Source organism: Sphaeramia orbicularis, chromosome 17 (genome assembly GCF_902148855.1).
Source record: "Sphaeramia orbicularis chromosome 17, fSphaOr1.1, whole genome shotgun sequence".
Lineage (NCBI taxonomy): Eukaryota > Metazoa > Chordata > Actinopteri > Kurtiformes > Apogonidae > Sphaeramia > Sphaeramia orbicularis.
The window spans coordinates 54,806,324-54,824,948 of record NC_043973.1 but is presented as its reverse complement, the minus strand read 5'-3'; the positions used below and the strand labels follow the sequence as shown (position 1 = coordinate 54,824,948).

The window sequence follows — 18,625 nt, the reverse complement described above, 5'->3', positions numbered from 1 at the left end:
AGAGGATAAAGTGAGGAGGCTGAAGGTCAGAATGCTGCCTGTACCAGTGAAGGTTAATGTTTGAGGCAGAGCTCTCAGTGTCGCAGGTCAATGTAACAGATTTTCCTTCTGTTTCACTGACTTCAACTTCCTGTGGTCGGATACTTTTCACAGATATTGAACCTAAAAGGAGGAGATGAAGAACATTTGAAAGTGAAATAATTTTGACAAATTTCAGCTTTCCAATACTGTCTAAAACCATGTCCAGATGTTGTGTTACCAAAGCCCAGAGCAGTGAGAAGAATCCACAGCCAATGTTCCATCTGTACGACAAGGTTGAAATCAACAGGACAAAGTGGCTGATGTTCAACATTCAGTGTGAGAACTGTTCTCTGCACAGCAGCAGTTATTATTGACTGAATGGTTGAACGAAGTGCACAAGTCACGCAGCACCGACCTGATGATGTCACCCTCTAGTGGATGTTGTGTAGTACTGTGTTGTCTTTGCTCCAGAGGTTTTTGTTCAGAGTTTAGCTGTTTCCTGTCACTGTGGGCCTCACAGCACAGTAGTACACAGCAGAGTCTGACACTGCAGCAGAGGAGATGCTCATAGAGATGAGGTTTTTCTCCACATTAATCTTCAGTCCAGAAACATTTTCAATTTCTTTTGATCCTGAGGATGAATGTGAGATCAGGAGCTCTGGTGGTTTTCCTGGATATTGTCGATACCAGAAGAAAGAATAAACACTAGACATTTGTTGAGAGTATTTATATGTGAGAGTAACAGAGTTTCCTTCTAAACTGGACTCTTCATTCTTGACTGGACTCAGTTCTTCACAGTCGACACCTGGAAAAGACAGACTTCTGTTAATTCAACCTGGAATAAAGTCAATCAGTGAATCCTGTTTCAAAGCTGTTTAAATGTGACTGGTACAGAACCAAACATACGTGTTGTCATGATAAGAATCAATCCATAAACCATCCAGTAATCCAGGTCCAGCATGTTGAATAAAGGGAATGTTCCTGGTTTGTAGATTGAACTGTGTTGAATAGATCAGTTGTTGTGTCTTGTGTAGTTCAGGATCAGATCAGCTCCTCCGTCAATTATTCACCAAGAGGTAGTGAGGGTCGTGGGCGGAGGAAGGGGTGATGATAATGATGATGAAGATGGTGAGGTAGAGGAGGGGCTGAGTTTAGCTCTTAGGTTACGTTGTGTGTCATCAGCGTAACATTGAAAGCAGACGCCATGACGGCTGATGACACGACAGAGTGGCAGCATGTATAGGATGAAGAGGAGTGGGACCAGGACAGACCCCTGAGGGACACCACAGGTGACCAGGGCTGTTGAGGACTTGGCATTACCCAGGCTCAGTCCTACCAGAGACAGGAGGTGAACCAGTCCATAGTGGTGTGACAGAAACCAGTATCAGTGTGGAGGCGGTTGAGGAGGATGTGGTGGTCGACGGTGTCAAAGGTCACAGTGCAGTTGAGGAGACTGAGCAGGAGAAGGAGAACCAGCATCTGCAGACATACCAAGGTCACTGGTGACCCCGACTAGTGCAGTTTCTGAGAACGGAAACCAGACTGGAACTATGCATAGAGTGAGTGAAGTTGAAGATGGTCTTGTAGTTGTGAGTCAACAGCTTTTTGGAACACCTTGGAATGGAATGGGAGATGGTAGATGGGCCGGCAGGTGGAGAGGAGACCAGCGTTCACATGAGGTTTTATCAGGAGAGCTTTAATGACCAAGGACAGTTTTCCTGTTTTCCTCTGTTGTCACATTCATGGTTATTTGTCCTTTCAATGGTCTGGACCAAGGTACTGTTTGTGTCTGGAGTTGGTCAGTAGCTCAGCACCACTAATGGAGTAGGATGGTTCAATGAGGACAATCAAAGTCTACGTGGACAGGAAAGGTGAAGGTGATACTTTGGTCAGACTGTGTTCTGTTGTGGAAAACAGACTTTGAAGACAAGTGATGGAAGACCCACTAATGCCCAAATACAAAGCATTACGATAGTCCAGCCAAGTGATGATGAAGGCGTGGATTAACATCTCAAAATGGTGCTTTGGGATGACTGGCTTCACTTTGGCTAACTGCCTTAAGTGAAAAAAGCTCGACTTCACGACTGCCTATAAATGACTATGAAGTTTAAAGTCAGGGTCCATTTTAACACCCAGGTTTTTGATAACTGGCTTGTTGTACTGAGCCAAATAGCCCAGATCTATTGGGGAGACTCCAGTTGAACCACCAAACACCATAACCTCAGTCTTATCTTCATTGAAATATAAAAAATTACGAGCCGTCCACGCCTTAATGTCATGGAGACATTGAAGCAGTGGTCTTACAGTGGAAGGGTTCTTTTTTAGAGGCATATGAAGTTGACTATCGTGCATACAAACGAAATACCGTGTTTCCTCAGTAAGTAACCTAGTGGGAGTAGATATAGGGAAAAAAGTACAGGACCCAAAACCAAACCTTGTGGGACACCATATAAGACAGGGGCAGAAGAGGACATAGCATCACCAAGGCTGACACAAAATGTCCTGTCAGTAAGGTTAGAGCTGTGCCTCTGAAGCCCACCCACCCAGTGCTCCAGACCATCTATCAGGATTTCATGATCCACGGTATCAAAGGCTGCAGATAAAACAAGAAGCAAAAGAACAACACAATCCCCAGAGTCAGTGGCTAATAAAATATCATTAAAAACTGTCAGAAGAGCTGATTCTGTACTATGTAGTGTTTTTAAACCAGACTGAAAAGTCTCTAAAATACTGTGCTCCTTCAGAAAGGCAAGTAGTTGAATATAAACCATCTTTTCCAGAACCTTTGAGAGAAAAGGCAGTTTGAAAATGGGCCTGTAATTAGAACACACTGAGGGATCTAGATCTGTTTTTTTTAACTAGTGGTTGAACTACAGCATGTTTGAAGTTTTCTGGTACTTTACCAGAGGCCAAACTGCTGTTAATGACAGTGAGAATGGATGGACCTACAGTGGCAAAGACCTCCTTAAGAAACGGGGAGGGATGGAATCATTTGAAGAACCTGTGGGCTTCAGAAGACCAACAGTCTCTTTCAAAAGGCACAGAGTCACAGACTCAAACTGATCAAACACAGCGGAGCAGGTGACAGGGACTGAAGGATCACAACCAGGTGGTGAGATCTGAGCCCTGGTCAGGGTGACGTTGTCACTAAAATAGTGAAGAAAGTTTTCACAGGCAACAAGGGATGTCTTCATAAAGTGCAGGGCTTTAAGAACAGAGTTAATAGTCTCAAATAAAACATGGGGGTTGTGGCAGTTTTTCAGAATAATGTCCGACAGGTGTTTTCTCTTAGCGTCTTTCACAGCAGTTTGATAATGGTGCCAGCAGTCCATCATTTGAAAGAAAATCTGGAGTTTATCTTTTTTGCGCTTGAGTTCTGTCCTTCTGCACTCACGTCTGACAGCTCCAATGGTTTCATTCAGCCAGGGTTCAGTTTTAGTTTTAATCACCTTGGTTTAAAATGGTGCCACAGTGCACCATATATTCATGGTTATTTGTCCTTTCAATGGTCTGGACCAAAGTACTGTTTGTGTCTGGAGTTGGTCAGTAGCTCAGCACCACTAATGGAGTAGGATGGTTCAATGAGGACAATCAAAGTCTACGTGGACAGGAAAGGTGAAGGTGGTACTTTGGTCAGACTGTGTTCTGTTGTGGAGAACAGACTCACTGGGTGGATTCTTCTAAACTGGGACAGCATTTGTTGTGTTTTCCTCTGAAGGTGAACAGTGTGTGAGTCCCTCTAGTGGATGTTGTGTAGTACTGTGTTGTCTTTGCTCCAGAGGTTTTTGTTCAGAGTTTTGCTGTTTCCTGTCACTGTGGGCCTCACAGCACAGTAGTACACAGCAGAGTCTGACACTGCAGCAGAGGAGATCTGCACTTGGACCTTTTCTCCATGTGCTTCCACAAACAGTCTTTGGTTTGATGCATTTTTTGTTCCAAGGTGAAGGATTAGAAACTCAGGTGGTTTTCCTGGATATTGTCGATACCAGAACAAAGTATCACTAAGTGACACTGTTTTAGAGTATTTATATGTGAGAGTAACAGAGTTTCCCTCTAAAATGGACTCTTCATTCTTGACTGGACTCAGTTCTTCACAGTCGATACCTGGAAAAGACAGAGTTTTGTTAATTCAACCTGGAATAAAGTCAATCAGTGAATCCTGTTTCAAAGCTGTTTAAATGTGACTGGTACAGAACCAAACATACGTGTTGTAATGGTTAGAATCAACCCATAAACCATCCAGTAATCCAGGTCCAGCATGTTGAATAAAGGGAATGTTCCTGGTTTGTAGATTGAACTGTGTTGAATAGATCAGTTGTTGTGTCTTGTGGAGTTCAGGATCAGATCAGCTCCTCCGTCAATTATTCACCAAGAGGTAGTGAGGGTGGTGGGCGGAGGAAGGGGTGATGATGATGATGATGATGAAGATGGTGAGGTAGAGGAGGGGCTGAGGTGAGCTCTTAGGTTAAGTTGTGTGTCATCAGCGTAACAATGAAAGCAGACGCCATGACAGCTGATGACACAGCTGAGTTGCAGCATGTATAGGATAAAGTGGAGTGGGACCAGGACAGACCCCTGAGGGACACCACAGGTGACCAGGGCTGTTGGGGACTTGGCATTACCCAGGCTGACACACTCAGTCCTACCAGAGACAGGAGGTTAACCAGTCCATAGTGGTGTAACAGAAACCAGTATCAGTTTGGAGGCGGTTGAGGAGGATGTGGTGGTCGATGGTGTCAAAGGTCACAGTGCAGTTGAGGAGAATGAGCAGGAGAAGGAGAATCAGCATCTGCAGACATACCAAGGTCATTGGTGACCCCGACTCGTGCAGTTTCTGAGAACGGAAACCAGACTGGAACTTTACATAGAGCGAGTGAAGTTGAAGATGGTCTGGTAGTTGTGAGTCAACAGCTTTTTGGAACACCTTGGAAAGAAATGGGAGATGGTAGATGGGCCGGCAGGTGGAGAGGAGACCAGCGTTCACATGAGGTTTTATCAGGAGAGCTTTAATGACCAAGGACAAGTTGGGGGACAGACCAAGGACAGTTTTCCTGTTTTCCTCTGTTGTCATATTCATGGTTATTTGTCCTTTCAATGGTCTGGACCAAGGTACTGTTTGTGTCTGGATTTGGTCAGTAGCTCAGCACCACTGATGGAGTAGGATGGTTCAATGAGGACAATCAAAGTCTGCGTGGACAGGAAAGGTGAAGGTGGTACTTTGGTCAGACTGTATTCTGTTGTGGAGAACAGACTCACTGGGTGGATTATTCTAAACTGGGACAGCATTTGTTGTGTTTTCCTCTGAAGGTGAACAGTGTGTGAGTCCCTCTAGTGGATGTTGTGTAGTACTGTGTTGTCTTTGCTCCAGAGGTTTTTATTCAGAGTTTTGCTGTTTCCTGTCACTGTGGGCTGCAGAGCACGGTAGTACACAGCAGAGTCTGACACATGAAGCTTCTGGATCTTCAGAGGAAATGAGGTCTGGTTGATCTTGGCGTCAAATCTGTCGTCCGTGAACTCGGGAGCTTTAACCGTTTTTGATACAAATTTATTTTTCTGTAACATGTATCTGGGATAATCATTCACTTCCTGTTTGTACCAGTACAGATATGCATTAGTGTCACTGGTCTCAAATGTACATTGTAGAGTCAGTGTGAGTCCTTGAACAGCAGTGACATCTCCTGTTGGCTGGGTCACTTTGTCTTCTCCTTTACACTCTGGGGAAGAACAGAACATGCAGAGGAAGAGATGAATCAATACAATTGATTGATTCCAGCTGAACAGTCAGTAGGTTTCTAGAGTTACCTATCCAGAGAGTCAGAATCAGGATGTTTCTCAGCCAGTGTTTCATGTCTGCAGTGAGAGGGGAGGAGACAGACCAAGAACATTGATCCTCTGATGGATCTGGGCCTTCACATCATTGGTCCTTCCTCTTTATCGTCTGATGACGACTCCAATCTCTACATCACATTTACATTTGACATGTTCACATCAGCAGCAAACGACCAGTTTGACTGACGACTTATTAGACAAAGTCTGTTTATTAATATAATGCATTTCATGCAGAAACACAATCAAATGTCCTTGTCATAAATAAAAGGACAATTTTTCAGTATTTAAATAAGTGAAACATCATCATATATGTTACATCAATAAATGATAGAATGAACCAGTTATTGAAATGATTTACAGACCCTCCAGTTCTCCAAAACCACACAGCAGAAATACTCACACAACAATCCAGATGGAACAGTTGAATGAGAAGAACCTGGAAAGTGTTTTCAGCCTGTGTTCAACTTTCTACATTTTGGGTCAGTCCAACACCTGTAGGGGGTTTATTCCAGTTGGTTTGGTGTGAACAGATAGTAGCAGTATCTCCACTTTTGGTCTGGACTCTAGACTGGACTAGACCTGAACCCAGGTTGGCCTTCATTGGTTTATGTTTAATTACTTGAATTGTTTGTTCATTCTTTTGTGTGTTTTATTTGTTATTGTGTCAGTGAACTGCACTTTGGTCAACTGTGTTGTTTTTAAAGAGTTTCCATCCTACAGAAAACCTGGAAAAGACAACTGTTGTTCCACTGCAGTGATGCAGCCAGTCCAAAGTGTGTCTCCAGATGGACCTGGATAAAGCCCTCAGTATGGTCCTGTTGGTACCTGTCCTGTCAGACGGTGGAAAATCCTGTCTTTTTGGTGTTGGCCTGTCGGAGGAGTCTCCAATCCTCTTGCCAAGCTCCTGGGATCCGAAGTGTGGTCTTCTAGTCCTGGTCTAACAGCCCATTGGGAAAAGAGGCTCAGGGATGCCAAGGCCTGGTCAGACCAACTGTGATGTTGAACTCAAACACTGTTTCAAATGCACAAACAGGGACATTTTCCACAGATCTTGGACAAACTGGGATGAACTTGTGGACACGGTGCCATGATCCATGTGCTCCTGTGCAGAAGAGTTCAATAAGTTGAACTGAACTTTTGATGAAGATGATTTTCATCCTGAACTCTGAGGTGTCAAACATGTGGAATGGTGTCGAGTAAAGACAGATGAAGACACTGTAAAGAAAGAGGTGAATCTCAGACCAATCGTGTGGATGGGAGCTCAGTGAAATACTGGTCTACACAGTTCAGAACTATTTGTACTGGTATTTTCAGTCTTCTGTGGAACAGTGGAGAGTTCCCAGACTGGAAGAGTCGGTTCGAATTCCACTGGATCCAAGTCCATCTGCAAAGTGTCGACAATAGTGAGTCAGTGAACATGACATGAGTCGTATCAGATGATGACGGATGAGGTTCCAAACTGAGGAACATGTCAGTGTCCAATGACAGGAACAGAATTAGTCCTCATTGTATGTTTGATTTGTCTGTGGGACAAACTGTCAGGATGTTTGAACAAACTTCAGCTGTAAAGAGGAAACAGAGGGAAGAACAGACTGACTGGGCGGATTCTTCTAAACTGGGACAGCATTTTTTGTGTTTTCCTCTGAAGGTGAACAGTGTGTGAGTCCCTCTAGTGGATGTTGTGTAGTACTGTGTTGTCTTTGCTCCAGAGGTTTTTGTTCAGAGTTTTGCTGTTTCCTGTCACTGTGGGCCTCACAGCACAGTAGTACACAGCAGAGTCTGACACATGAAGCTTCTGGATTTTCAGAGGAAATGAGGTCTGGTTGATCTCGGCATCAAATCTGTCGTCCTGGAACTCAGGAGCTTTAACTGTTTCTGATCCTGATGTGAATCTCTGTAACATGTATCTGGGATAATCATTCACTTCCTGTTTGTACCAGTACAGATATGCATTAGTGTCACTGGTCTCAAATGTACATTGTAGAGTCAGTGTGAGTCCTTGAACAGCAGTGACATCTCCTGTTGGCTGGGTCACTTTGTCTTCTCCTTTACACTCTGGGGAAGAACAGAACATGCAGAGGAAGAGATGAATCAATACAGATGATTGATTCCAGTTGAACAGTCAGTAGGTTTCTAGAGTTACCTATCCAGAGAGTCAGAATCAGGATGTTTCTCAGCCAGTGTTTCATGTCTGCAGTGAGAGGGGAGGAGACAGACCAAGAACACTGATCCTCTGATGGATCTGGGCCTTCACATCATTGGTCCTTCCTCTTTATCATCTGATGACGATTCCAACCTCTACATCACATTTACATTTGACATGTTCACATCAGCAGCAAACGACTGACGACTTATTAGACAAAGTCATTTTATTAATACAATGCATTTCATGCACAAACACAAACGTCCTTGTCATGAATAAAAGGACAATTCATCAGTGTTTAAACCAGTGAAACATCATCATATATGTTACATCAATAAATGATAGAATGAACCAGTTATTGAAAGGATTGACAGACCCTCCAGTTCTCCAAAACCACATAGTATAAATACTAGTAGTAGTAGTTTATTTCGAGCACATAGAATCATCAGATAACAAAGAATCATAGAACATGGTCAAAACAAATAAATAAATACAAATTTTTTGCGCTGAAAAAGGAGTGGGAAGAAGTATAACTTATTGACCCCCACCCCCTTTTTACAAACTAATGATCAAACTAGATCCACCTCCTTTGCTTTGTTAACACACATTTTCCTCTGTATATTTTTTACAATAACACAAAACATCCATAAAAACCGCTCATATACACTTTTGTTTTAGTCGCCTCATACACAATCAGATTTGCAATAATCAACCACTTTCAATATAAACTATAATATACATATCCACCCCAAATATTTACTCCAAATACAAGGATCAATAAATATGATAGTATCTTCCTATCATGATAACCAATTAAATATAATATCTTATTTTATGCGTACTTCTAATGTTCTATATTTTGTTATTATTAAAAACTCATACAACAATCCAGACGGAACAGTTGAATGAGAAGAACCTGGAAAGTGTTTTCAGCCTGTGTTCAACTTTCTACATTTTGGGTCAGTCCAACACCTGTAGGGGGTTTATTCCAGTTGGTTTTGTCTGAACGGATAGTAACAGTATCTCCATGTTTGGTCTGGACTCTAGACTGGACTAGACCAGAACCCAGGTTGTTCTTCATTGGTTTATGTTTAATTACTTGAATTGTTTGTTCATTCTTTTGTGTGTTTTATTTGTGATTGTGTCGATGAACAGCACTTTGATCAACTGTGTTGTTTTTAAAGAGTTTCCATCCTACAGAAAACCTGGAAAAGACAACTGTTGTTCCACTGCAGTGATGCAGCCAGTCCAAAGTGTGTCTCCAGATGGACCTGGATAAAGCCCTCAGTATGGTCCTGTTGGCACCTGTCCTATCAGATGGTGGAAAATCCTGTCTGTTTGGTGTTGGCCTGTCTGAGGAGTCTCCAAATTCTCTTGCCAAGAGTCTGTTCGAATTCCACTGGATCCAAGTCCATCTGCAAAGTGTTGACAATAGTGAGTCGGTGAACATGACATGAGTCGTATCAGATGATGACGGATGAGGTTCCAAACTGAGGAACATGTCAGTGTCCAATGACAGGAACAGAATTAGTCCTCATTATCTGTTTTTATTTTTCTGTGGCACAAATTGTCAGGATGTTTGAACAAACTTCAGCTGTAAAGAGGAAACAGAGGAGAGAACAGACTCACTGGGTGGATTCTTCTAAACTGGGACAGCATTTGTTGTGTTTTCCTCTGAAGGTGAACAGTGTGTGAGTCCCTCTAGTGGATGTTGTGTAGTACTGTGTTGTCTTTGCTCCAGAGGTTTTTGTTCAGAGTTTTGCTGTTTCCTGTCACTGTGGGCTGCAGAGCACAGTAGTACACAGCAGAGTCTGACACATGAAGCTTCTGGATCTTCAGAGGAAATGAGGTCTGGTTGATCTTGGCGTCAAATCTGTCGTCCGTGAACTCGGGAGCTTTAACCGTTTTTGATACAAATTTATTTTTCTGTAACATGTATCTGGGATAATCATTCACTTCCTGTTTGTACCAGTACAGATATGCATTAGTGTCACTGGTCTCAAATGTACATTGTAGAGTCAGTGTGAGTCCTTGAACAGCAGTGACATCTCCTGTTGGCTGGGTCACTTTGTCTTCTCCTTTACACTCTGGGGAAGAACAGAACATGCAGAGGAAGAGATGAATCAATACAATTGATTGATTCCAGCTGAACAGTCAGTAGGTTTCTAGAGTTACCTATCCAGAGAGTCAGAATCAGGATGTTTCTCAGCCAGTGTTTCATGTCTGCAGTGAGAGGGGAGGAGACAGACCAAGAACATTGATCCTCTGATGGATCTGGGCCTTCACATCATTGGTCCTTCCTCTTTATCGTCTGATGACGACTCCAATCTCTACATCACATTTACATTTGACATGTTCACATCAGCAGCAAACGACCAGTTTGACTGACGACTTATTAGACAAAGTCTGTTTATTAATATAATGCATTTCATGCAGAAACACAATCAAATGTCCTTGTCATAAATAAAAGGACAATTTTTCAGTATTTAAATAAGTGAAACATCATCATATATGTTACATCAATAAATGATAGAATGAACCAGTTATTGAAATGATTTACAGACCCTCCAGTTCTCCAAAACCACACAGCAGAAATACTCACACAACAATCCAGATGGAACAGTTGAATGAGAAGAACCTGGAAAGTGTTTTCAGCCTGTGTTCAACTTTCTACATTTTGGGTCAGTCCAACACCTGTAGGGGGTTTATTCCAGTTGGTTTGGTGTGAACAGATAGTAGCAGTATCTCCACTTTTGGTCTGGACTCTAGACTGGACTAGACCTGAACCCAGGTTGGCCTTCATTGGTTTATGTTTAATTACTTGAATTGTTTGTTCATTCTTTTGTGTTTTTTATTTGTTATTGTGTCAGTGAACTGCACTTTGGTCAACTGTGTTGTTTTTAAAGAGTTTCCATCCTACAGAAAACCTGGAAAAGACAACTGTTGTTCCACTGCAGTGATGCAGCCAGTCCAAAGTGTGTCTCCAGATGGACCTGGATAAAGCCCTCAGTATGGTCCTGTTGGTACCTGTCCTGTCAGACGGTGGAAAATCCTGTCTTTTTGGTGTTGGCCTGTCGGAGGAGTCTCCAATCCTCTTGCCAAGCTCCTGGGATCCGAAGTGTGGTCTTCTAGTCCTGGTCTAACAGCCCATTGGGAAAAGAGGCTCAGGGATGCCAAGGCCTGGTCAGACCAACTGTGATGTTGAACTCAAACACTGTTTCAAATGCACAAACAGGGACATTTTCCACAGATCTTGGACAAACTGGGATGAACTTGTGGACACGGTGCCATGATCCATGTGCTCCTGTGCAGAAGAGTTCAATAAGTTGAACTGAACTTTTGATGAAGATGATTTTCATCCTGAACTCTGAGGTGTCAAACATGTGGAATGGTGTCGAGTAAAGACAGATGAAGACACTGTAAAGAAAGAGGTGAATCTCAGACCAATCGTGTGGATGGGAGCTCAGTGAAATACTGGTCTACACAGTTCAGAACTATTTGTACTGGTATTTTCAGTCTTCTGTGGAACAGTGGAGAGTTCCCAGACTGGAAGAGTCGGTTCGAATTCCACTGGATCCAAGTCCATCTGCAAAGTGTCGACAATAGTGAGTCAGTGAACATGACATGAGTCGTATCAGATGATGACGGATGAGGTTCCAAACTGAGGAACATGTCAGTGTCCAATGACAGGAACAGAATTAGTCCTCATTGTATGTTTGATTTGTCTGTGGGACAAACTGTCAGGATGTTTGAACAAACTTCAGCTGTAAAGAGGAAACAGAGGGAAGAACAGACTGACTGGGCGGATTCTTCTAAACTGGGACAGCATTTTTTGTGTTTTCCTCTGAAGGTGAACAGTGTGTGAGTCCCTCTAGTGGATGTTGTGTAGTACTGTGTTGTCTTTGCTCCAGAGGTTTTTGTTCAGAGTTTAGCTGTTTCCTGTCACTGTGGGCTGCAGAGCACAGTAGTACACAGCAGAGTCTGACACATGAAGCTTCTGGATCTTCAGAGGAGCTGATCTTGATGTTTGATCCAGTGTGGATGTAAATCTTTCCTTGAACGTCTCTGCTGTGGTTCCTTGGTCCAGTGTGAGTCGGTTCAGGATGAATGTGGGCCGACTGTTTCCTTCCTGTTTGTACCAGTACAGATTATTACTGGTGTAACTGCTGTTGTATCGACAGCCCAGAGTTACTGCCTCTCCTTCAGCAGCCGTCACATCTCCTTGTGGTTGCATCACGTTTTCTTTTTGGCCTCTGCATTCTGTAAAACAGCCACAAACAGTGTCAGTGTTCTGTTGGAGAATCCAGCCAGTGTGTGACTGATATCAGCCAAACACAGTGGGTTCATACCAAGGCACAGAGCAGCCAACAACACCCAGAGAAACAGAGCTGTCATATGGGCAGTGCAGAGGAACTGTGAGCTCCAACCAGTCCAAAGAAGGCACTGATCTGTGTTTAGTCTGCATCAACACTCAGGTGGTGGATTAGAAGGAGGAGTCTGATCACTGGGACTCATTCACTCCTCCCAGTGTTTCCTCCTCCTGACACATTGACCTGTTCATCAGCCGCTCTCAGGTCAAATCTGATCAAACCAACACTGACACTGTGTCACCTTCTAAATGTCCAGGACACAGTCCCAGTCCAACTAGATTTTCAGGCCAAATGTTCTAGTCAGCTCAGGTTTGTACCTGCAAATGTGTTGACAATGTGTCCAGTCCTTGAGTGAATTCTTGGATTGGAACCTGGGCTCTTTTTGAGACCCAGGAATTCTAGTGGAGGCAGTGAAGGGCTTTGAGAAGGTCCACTACTCCTGATGTTTCCTCTACAAGCAAACAACATTTGGTCAAATGGTCAAAACTAGAAGACGCTTCTGTAGATGCTTTGCTCCAGGACAATTTCAGTGACAGTGTTTATGTTGAGAAGGTTCAAAGACATTGAGTCGATTGTGTCATGTCTTCAGGATGTCTTCTTCACTAAACCACACAGATGTACTATTTCCATTCTTCCAGGCCCAGACATGTGTTGGCCCTGACACTTCAGACTGATGGACATTAGGAAGGTATTTTGTGTAATGGTCCAGACTAACGGGGTCTGACAAGGACAGGTTGGGGGACAGACCAAGGACAGTTGTGTATATGAACCTGAACCAGTGACTGTTGTGGTGGGTCAGTAGTGTTGTCCAATCCACAGTTGAATATGGAGTGCAGGGGTGTGTTGTGATGATGCATTTGTTCCAAAGCAGATGGCAGAGTGGTAGAGGACATGGAGCCCTTTCATGTTGATCTGTCAATAACAGGACCATAATCCAACATGGGTGGGACGGTCATTTGAACCAGTATTTGTCTGTCCGAGGAAGTGAAAGAGGAGCACATTCTTTAGAGGAAACTGATGTTGGATTGAACCTTGGACTGCAGTCGCTCACTGTGGAGTCAAAAGGACAGAGTGATGTGGAGACAGATTCACAGACATTTGGACTCAGTGACCTGGTCTAGAGGGGTCCCATCCAGACTAGACTCACTGGGGGTCTGTGAAGGTACGTGGGCCTTCTTACCAAACCACATGACCTTGGTTTTGGATGTGTTTAGCTGAAGGTCCAGTCTGTATGGGGGCCGCCTGGAGTCTACTGAAACTAAGCTGAAGTTTAGAACCAACTCTCTCTGGGGGAGGTTCAGGGTCAAACCAGCGTCTATGAAAACCCTTTATTCTAAACCTGTAGACAGGGGCCTGACCATGAACAAACACATTCAAACACTCACACAACAAACTCCATTCCTCGTCTACGGGGGGTCAGGCTTGTCCTGGACATGTCCACATGTACCAGGTCATGTCAAAAGGATGGAGGGTTGAAGTTTGTCAAGAGTCGTTTGCAGTGAATCCAAGCCGACTGTTTGACAGAGCAGCCTTTACAGACACATGAGAGACAACAATTCAACTTTCAATTCAACTTTATTTGTATAGCCCAATATCACAACAAGGTTATCTCAAAGGGCTTTACAGAGTCAGTTAGAGTAAACAACAGTCAAATGAACAGCAAGAAAATGAGTAGTGTCCAGGGCATCCCCCGTCCTTAGACCCTCCTTCTCGGCAAGGAAAAACTCAAAACCCAGTGGGAAAAGGGAGAAACCTCGGGGAGAACCACAGTGAAGGAGAGATCCACTCCCATGGACGGACAGGCTATAGATGCACCAGGACTGATGGACGTCCATTTGCAGATGTAGTTCTAGTCTACAAGGATGCAGTAGGGTGGACACATGGGGGGTCCATCCCGCTGGATGAGACAGGCAGGGGCGAGGAGGCCCATCCACAGTGGTGAGGCCGAGGACGTCCATCCAGACAGGTGGGGGAGGGGGTCAGGACACAGGACAGGGCAGGACACAGATGGGTCAGCGCAGATCCTGCCGTCATTGGCTCCCAAGTGGTTACAACTGAAAAAGTAGCCACTCCCCCGGAGGGGAGTGGGGAAAGGGGACATCGGGTGAATGACAACAGTGATACTGACATCTGCACAGAACAACCCAGAACCTGTGTGTCATGGTTGGATCAGTGTGTGAGTCCCTCTCGTGGATGTTGTGTAGTACTGTGTTGTCTTTGCTCCAGAGGTTATTGTTCAGAGTTTTACTGTTTCCTGTCACTGTGGGCTGCAGAGCACAGTAGTACACAGCAGAGTCTGACACATGAAGCTTCTGGATCTTCAGTGGAAATGAGGTCTGGTTGTTCTTGGCGTCTAATCTTTCATCCTGGTACTCAGGAGCTTTAAATGTTTCTGATCCTGATTTGTATTTATAAAGCATGTATCTGGGATAATCATTCACTTCCTGTTTGTACCAAAACAAAGTTGGATTTGCGTCACTGGTCTCAAATGTACATTGTAGAGTCAGTGTGAGTCCTTGAACAGCAGTGACATCTCCTGTTGGCTGGGTCACTTTGTCTTCTCCTTTACACTCTGGGGAAGAACAGAACATGCAGAGGAAGAGATGAATCAATACAGATGATTGATTAAAGTTGAACAGTCAGTAGGTTTCTAGAGTTACCTATCCAGAGAGTCAGAATCAGGATGTTTCTCAGCCAGTGTTTCATGTCTGCAGTGAGAGGGGAGGAGACAGACCAAGAACATTCACATCTTCTCAGTACTCTTTTTGTTTCTCTTCAGGTCTTCACATTGACTCCTCCCCTCAGATATTACCCCCTCCCACCAGAGTCATGACTGGACGAGTCTGGTAAACTGACGTTATTGTCAGGGTCTCGGTTGACATTCTGTCTTTGTTCATGTGATTGTAGGTCATGTCCCAACAGCAGTGACTCAGTGTTCAACACTATTGTAGGAAGTCAGAAGGTCCTGGTTCAGGGTCCAGCAGGACCAGGGCCTTTCTCTGTGCAGTTTTCCTGTTTTCCTCTGGTTGACACTGGTTTCCTTTGTTGTCATATACTTTCCAATCCAACTTTATTTATAAAGCACTTTAAAACAATCACAGTGAACCAAAGTGCTGTACAGAAGAATAAAAGCATAATACAAATTAATCAAAGTATTAAAAACATTAGAATCAAATTTAATTAAATAAAACAAGTCAAAATATAAAAAAACAGAAAAAAATGTCAACATTGCAGGAGTGTTAAAAGGCCAAGGAGAACAGGTGGTTTTTAAGAAGAGATTTAAAAACAGGCAAGGAGGAGGCCTGTCTGATGTACAGAGGCAGGTTGTTCCACAGTCTGGGACCAGAACCAGCAAAGGCCCCATCTCCTTGTAGCCTGCACGTTGTTTTAGGCACCATCAGAAGCAGCTGATCAGCTGATCTCAGAGAGTGACTGGGAGTGTATGTGTGAAGGAGCTCAGAGAGGTAGGGCGGTGCAAGACCATGGAGGGATTTAAAAATAAATAAAAGTATTTTAACATGGATTCTAAAATGGACAGGCGGCCTGTGGAGCGACGCTAAAACCGGAGAAATGTGCTCATATTTACAAGTGCCAGTTAAGAGACGCACAGCGGCATTTTGCACTCTTTGAAGACAAGTGATGGAAGACCCACTAATGCCCAAATACAAAGCATTACGATAGTCCAGCCAAGTGATGATGAAGGCATGGATTACCATCTCAAAATGGTGCTTTGGGATGACTGGCTTCACTTTGGCTAACTGCCTTAAGTGAAAAAAGCTTGACTTCACAACTGCTTATAAATGACTATGAAGTTTAAAGTCAGGGTCCATTTTAACACCCAGGTTTTTGATAACTGGCTTGTTTTACTGAGCCAAATAACCCAGATCTATTGGGGAGACTCCAGTTGAACCACCAAACACCATAACCTCAGTCTTATCTTCATTGAAATATAAAAAATTACAAGCCGTTCACGCCTTAATGTCATGGAGACAATGAAGCAGTGGTCTGACAGTGGAAGGGTTCTATTTTAGAGGCATATAAAGTTGACTATCGTGCATACAAACGAAATACCGTGTTTCCTCAGTAAGTAACCTAGTGGGAGTAGATATAGGGAAAAAAGTAAAGGACCCAAAACCAAACCTTGTGGGACACCATATAAGACAGGGGCAGAAGAGGACATAGCATCACCAAGGCTGACACAAAATGTCCTGTCAGTAAGGTTAGAGCTGTGCCTCTGAAGCCCACCCACCCAGTGCTCCAGAACATCTTTCAGGATTTCATGATCCACGGTATCAAAGGCTGCAGATAAAACAAGAAGCAAAAGAACAACACAATCCCCAGAGTCAGTGGCTAATAAAATATCATTAAAAACTGTCAGAAGAGCTGATTCTGTACTATGTAGTGTTTTTAAACCAGACTGAAAAGTCTCTAAAATACTGTGCTCCTTCAGAAAGGCAAGTAGTTGAATATAAACCATCTTTTCCAGAACCTTTGAGAGAAAAGGCAGTTTGGAAATGGGCCTGTAATTAGAACACACTGAGGGATCTAGATCTGTTTTTTTAACTAGTGGTTGAACTACAGCATGTTTGAAGTTTTCTGGTACTTTACCAAAGGCCAAACTGCTGTTAATGACAGTGAGAATGGATGGACCTACAGTGGCAAAGACCTCCTTAAGAAACGGGGAGGGATGGAATCATTTGAAGAACCTGTGGGCTTCAGAAGACCAACAGTCTCTTTTAAAAGGCACAGAGTCACAGACTCAAACTGATCAAACACAGCGGAGCAGGTGACAGGGACTGAAGGATCACAACCAGGTGGTGAGATCTGAGCCCTGGTCAGGGTGACTTTGTCACTAAAATACTGAAGAAAGTTTTCACAGGCAACAAGGGATGTCTTCATAAAGTGCAGGGCTTTAAGAACAGAGTTAACAGTCTCAAATAAAACATGGGGGTTGTGTTAGTTTTTCAGAATAATGTCCGACAGGTGTTTTCTCTTAGCGTCTTTCACAGCAGTTTGATAATGGTGCCAGCAGTCCTTCATCATTTCAAAGAAAATCTGGAGTTTATCTTTTTTGCACTTGAGTTCTGTCCTTCTGCACTCACGTCTGACAGCTCGAATGGTTTCATTCAGCCAGGGTTCAGTTTTAGTTTTAATCACATTGGTTTTAGATGGTGCCACTGATGCACCATATATTCATGGTTATTTGTCCTTTCAATGGTCTGGACCAAGGTACTGTTTGTGTCTGGAGTTGGTCAGTAGCTCAGCACCACTAATGGAGTAGGATGGTTCAATGAGGACAATCAAAGTCTACGTGGACAGGAAAGGTGAAGGTGGTACTTTGGTCAGACTGTGTTAGAATACAAGAGATTTAATGTTATTGTAAAATGTTATACAATGAAACTGGGTAGAGCTTATCCTCTTTAGTCCAAAATAAATAAAACGAAGAATAGCAATAAATCAGACATACAATAAAATTGTCGAGTCAGTAAAACATTCATTCAAATCCACAGTTCAGACACTTTGCTCTCACATACTTTTATTGCACAGAATTATAGAACATACAGTCTGACCCATGGGCCTCCCTTTGGCTTTTAACAGTCTGATTGTTCAAGGATACAAACTGTTTTTTAGCCTGTTCGTCTGACTTTTGATGCTTTGATTGGTGGTGGTGGGAGGGGCTGTTGGTGCACATGTGGTTTACCACCGTGACAGTGAATGAATAATGGATCCATTGTATGTGTTCATAGAAAAGCGCTCCATAAATCTAATCCAAATAGTAATGTTTTCAACAGGTGACAAGGAAGACTTTCATGATGTTGACGACATGTTTGAGTGAAACACACAGATAGATGGTGTGAACTACAGCACTGAAATACTCTGTCAGTGCAGTTTGGTCCAATCTAGTGATTTCAGACCTTTGGTAGAGCCTAGATCGTACACAGTAGAAGATATTCAGGTCAACTGCACTTCAACTTTGGGGATGTAGGACAGTGGTTCTTTCAACATTCTATTGTGTGAGATCCAGATCAGGGCAGATATCTGACATGGGTTCCAATGCACTTGACGCTGCTTTACAGGTCAAATATTCCATTGTTTCTGAGATCCAGTCCCAAAAACACGACCATGAACCTGTCACTGATTTAAAACTAAAAAACTATCAACTCCTTCAATTTACACCTGTTTGAGCTCCCTGTAAACTTTTGGATGATCCCACCAAACATTTTCAAACACATTTTCTCATGATAGGAATTTTTTTAAAGGC

General features: G+C 43.3%; 5 gene segments (V, D, J or C); all 5 read right to left on the bottom strand.

Annotated features, from left to right (window-relative positions):
• Window positions 1-170: 170 nt before the first annotated feature.
• LOC115437250 (T cell receptor alpha variable 12-2-like) lies at window positions 171-4,335 on the bottom strand. The segment is given in 2 exon segments: window positions 171-826; window positions 4,227-4,335. Coding segments are annotated over 2 exon segments (372 nt in total).
• Window positions 4,336-4,378: 43 nt separating this feature from the next.
• LOC115437460 (T cell receptor alpha variable 38-2/delta variable 8-like) lies at window positions 4,379-6,029 on the bottom strand. The segment is given in 4 exon segments: window positions 4,379-4,478; window positions 4,668-4,855; window positions 5,443-5,735; window positions 5,824-6,029. Coding segments are annotated over 4 exon segments (627 nt in total).
• A 1,562-nt stretch (window positions 6,030-7,591) lies between these two features.
• Window positions 7,592-8,070, bottom strand: LOC115437256 (T cell receptor alpha variable 18-like; the record flags this gene model as incomplete). The annotated part of the segment is given in 2 exon segments: window positions 7,592-7,905; window positions 7,994-8,070. Coding segments are annotated over 2 exon segments (360 nt in total), but the record flags the coding sequence as incomplete, so codon positions are not given.
• A 3,863-nt stretch (window positions 8,071-11,933) lies between these two features.
• LOC115437252 (T cell receptor alpha variable 38-1-like) lies at window positions 11,934-12,414 on the bottom strand (the record flags this gene model as incomplete). The annotated part of the segment is given in 2 exon segments: window positions 11,934-12,253; window positions 12,343-12,414. Coding segments are annotated over 2 exon segments (366 nt in total), but the record flags the coding sequence as incomplete, so codon positions are not given.
• Window positions 12,415-13,845: 1,431 nt separating this feature from the next.
• LOC115437459 (T-cell receptor alpha chain V region CTL-F3-like) lies at window positions 13,846-15,104 on the bottom strand. The segment is given in 3 exon segments: window positions 13,846-13,893; window positions 14,463-14,935; window positions 15,024-15,104. Coding segments are annotated over 3 exon segments (567 nt in total).
• Between the last annotated feature and the right edge of the window lie 3,521 nt (window positions 15,105-18,625).